The sequence below is a fragment of the Protopterus annectens genome, chromosome 5.part0, assembly GCF_019279795.1.
Source record: "Protopterus annectens isolate FY-2018-M chromosome 5.part0, PAN1.0, whole genome shotgun sequence".
Lineage (NCBI taxonomy): Eukaryota > Metazoa > Chordata > Ceratodontiformes > Protopteridae > Protopterus > Protopterus annectens.
In genome coordinates, this window is record NC_056735.1 from 819,087,947 (window position 1) to 819,091,351 (window position 3,405).

At 34.8% G+C, this 3,405-nt stretch overlaps 1 protein-coding gene across 1 annotated transcript; it reads left to right on the top strand.

The window, feature by feature from the left end:
* The first annotated feature begins 198 nt into the window (after window positions 1-198).
* Window positions 199-834, top strand: LOC122802220 (olfactory receptor 52N2-like). The gene has a single exon (XM_044071881.1). It carries the CDS (start codon window positions 199-201, stop codon window positions 832-834), a length of 636 nt encoding a protein of 211 aa, XP_043927816.1.
* The last annotated feature ends 2,571 nt before the right edge of the window (window positions 835-3,405 follow it).

Here is a 3,405-nt window from a genome sequence, read left to right on the forward strand (position 1 = left end):
ATAGTTTTATTCATCACAGTAACTGAAAGAAGCCTCCATGAACCAATGTATTATTTTGTTTCACTTTTGACATGGGCAGATTTTGTAGGTGTTGTTGTTCTCATTCCCCAGCTGCTGAAAATACTGTGGTTTGGTCCACAATCTGTACAGTTTGATATTTGCTTCATACAAATGTTTTTTGTTTCATTTACTGTAGTAATGGAATCAGCAGTGTTAGTTCTAATGGCTTATGATCGTTATGTTGCTGTATGCAAGCCTCTAAGATATTCATCAATAGTAACAAACACCTTTATAATAAAAGCAATATTATTCTTTACTTTAAGAAGTGTATTTATAGTATTGCCTATGCCTGTACTTGCCAGGATGCAGCTATACTGCAATGCAAAGGCTATTTACAGTGTTTACTGTGAGTATATTGGTGTGATCAGTGTAGCATGCTCCCAGACAGTCATAAGTGATAATTATCTTTACATTATCTTTCTTCTGATAGGAGTGCCTGATGCAGCACTGATTGGAATTTCATATTGTATGATTGTTAGAGCAGCACTAAAATTGGGAACAAGACAAGCTTATCAGAAGGCATTTAGCACCTGCAGCTCTCATATTTTTGTGATTGTCTTATATTATCTGTCAGCAGGGCTTTCACTACTGGTATCTGTTTTTGAAAAAATTGTTCCTGCATACATAAGCATCATCTTCACAGTTTTATGCTTTACTATACCACCAACATTAAACCCCATGATATATGGTATCAAAACTAAAGAGATATGGCGAGCCATACTTAAGTATTTAGAAAAAGTTAGACTTACTTTAACAGAAAGTAGCCGTCCATGATGTTTAAAGACAATCAGTGACATTTCTTTTATGCAGTTATTTCTTTGATGCACTTTTTCTTCAGATTTATGCATAACATTGGATGCTATTTTAACATTTTACAACATTTACCAGTGCTTTGCTTTACTTTTTTTGGAGGACTTCTATGTTATGGGGTAGCCCAAAGACTTCAAATGAGTTTTGAAACTCTATACTTAATTTTACTAGTGACATATAGAACTCCAGGAAAATGTACCAAACAACATAATTTCTCTCTCTCCCTCTCTCTAATTATGTGTGTGTGTGTGTGTGTGTGTGTGTGTGTGTGTGTGTGTGTGTGTGTGTGTGTGTGTGTGTGTGTGTGTGTACTTGGGTGGGTTTGATATGCTTTGGTGTGTTTATTTTGAAATGGTGGCCAAGTGACTGCTTTCTCATCATAAAATGCGAGTGATCTGACTGTTTAGTAAAGTCATTTTGTGATTTTCAAGATCGATGAACTGAAAATTCAATTATGTCAGGTAGACCCATATATATATATATATATATATATATATATATATATATATATATATATATATATATATATATAGCTGTGATTCTGATAAGTCCAAATTTCTTTTCAACAATCATTGTAATAAAGTGATATATTTTTAACTCTGCTGTGTTAAAACTGAATTGACTGCTGTGATACTATCAGTTTTTTTATTATGTATATATACACATACACACACACACACACACACACACATATATATATATATATATATATATATATATATATATATATATAAATTCACTACTGTGGCCACAGGCTTAATACAAATGCATAGCAAACATTTTGGGTGACATTCCAGTGTTCACCAACACCCAAGTTACGAAAGAAAATGCTTTTGCATTCATTGCTCATGTTAAGGGCACGGAGTTATTTTGTGCCAGGAGCTAGTTCAAAAATACTGCTGCGGAGGTAAGGAAGTTATTAACCTCAAAAACGCTTTCAGTATACTGTGTAAATAGAGTCTGCAAGAGGTAGTGTTGACATTGTTTTCTCTTCATGGTTACACTTCTGCAAAAGGCAAGTAGTCTGCATTTCTAAGCGTATGCTGTTTTACATTCCTCTCCACTGTCCCTCTTAATCCCTCCTAAAACTGGCAATGTTTTACACTTAATACTGACAATAATAAGATTTACAGTCTTAATTTACTTCTGAAAATGTATATTAATTCATGTTCATTTTTTTCTGTTAGTGTCTCATATTAATAGTACTAGCAGTTTAAAACTGTCCATGTCTCTTATGTTTAGATTTGTCCCTGCTTTAGCTGAGATTTATCCATGATGGATTGAGAGCTATGCTGTTTTATTTCCATGTGCATAAATGGGAAAAGGCATCGAGGATGGATGGATGGATTTATTTATTTATTTATTTATTTTTCCTTGTTTGTTTGTTTGTTGGGGGGACACCAGCAGAGTCTTGTTAGGCCATGTTCTGAATTTTTGACACACCAAGACCTAAAGGTTCACTATCACTGATTTATAGTGTATTCTTAGAAAATGTCCTACAGCAACAAAAACATTAGAAAATTTAAATGGAAAAACAGCAGTTAAATAATGGAGAAATACAATGGTAAGTCTGTTAGGAAGGGAATCCTGCAGTAACTTTAACATTCAATACTTCATCAGAGCAGTAGCAAATGAAATAATACAGTTCCATATAATACAACTAATTCACACAGGAATATAGGCCAACTAGTGCAATGTCTTACTTATTTAAACAAAAGTCACTGATACTACTAAATCCATAAGCCAATACATTGACAAGGCTCTAAACTAGTGCATAGTGTGCCAAAGTAATGACAGAACTGTAACTGCTGATTTTGAACTGTACAGTTTGGTGCAGAAAATCAAATTATTTTGTGCACTGCTGAGAGACACACAGAAGCTTTATTTGTAATGGTCATCAATTGTAATCAATAAGAAAAGTCATTCATATGTATGGCAAATTTAAATGTAAAAAGTGAACAACACTAAGAAAATGAAATAAGCAGTCAGTGCCTTGAGGCAAAAGACACAAAAAGGCAGGTTTATGTATACTGCACCAAGACTTTTCTGAGGGTAGTGTTTCATGTGAGGAATCTTGAGAAAGCAGAAGTACAACTGACATCATTTTACCATTACATTGGAAATTCCATAATAGATGTCTACAAAGGGTACAGAAAAAAATAGCTTGCCTTCAATGATGGGAGAATATGAGACAAATGAAGTTTGGCAAAAACTAAGTTGTCCTGGGACATCTTCATGGGGGGGGGGGTTAGGTAAAGATTAGGGGGATTTAAGTGGGTTGGTGAGGTGAAAGGGTTAAGTGGAGGCAGGGATGGTTGGGAGGAAATGAGATAATGATGGGGAGGGGCTTAAGAGGTTTAGTCTAGTGTAGTTGGGTTAAGCAATCACATTTTGACGTGAACTTGCAAAGGCAAGTTGTTTGTCCGAGACGACCTTTGGGTGTGTCAGAGTACAGGTTAGCCGTGGGTCAAGAGTAGTGGTAAAGTCATAATAGGAGGGTGGTCTATTTATATATAAAAAGGTTACTTGTGATGA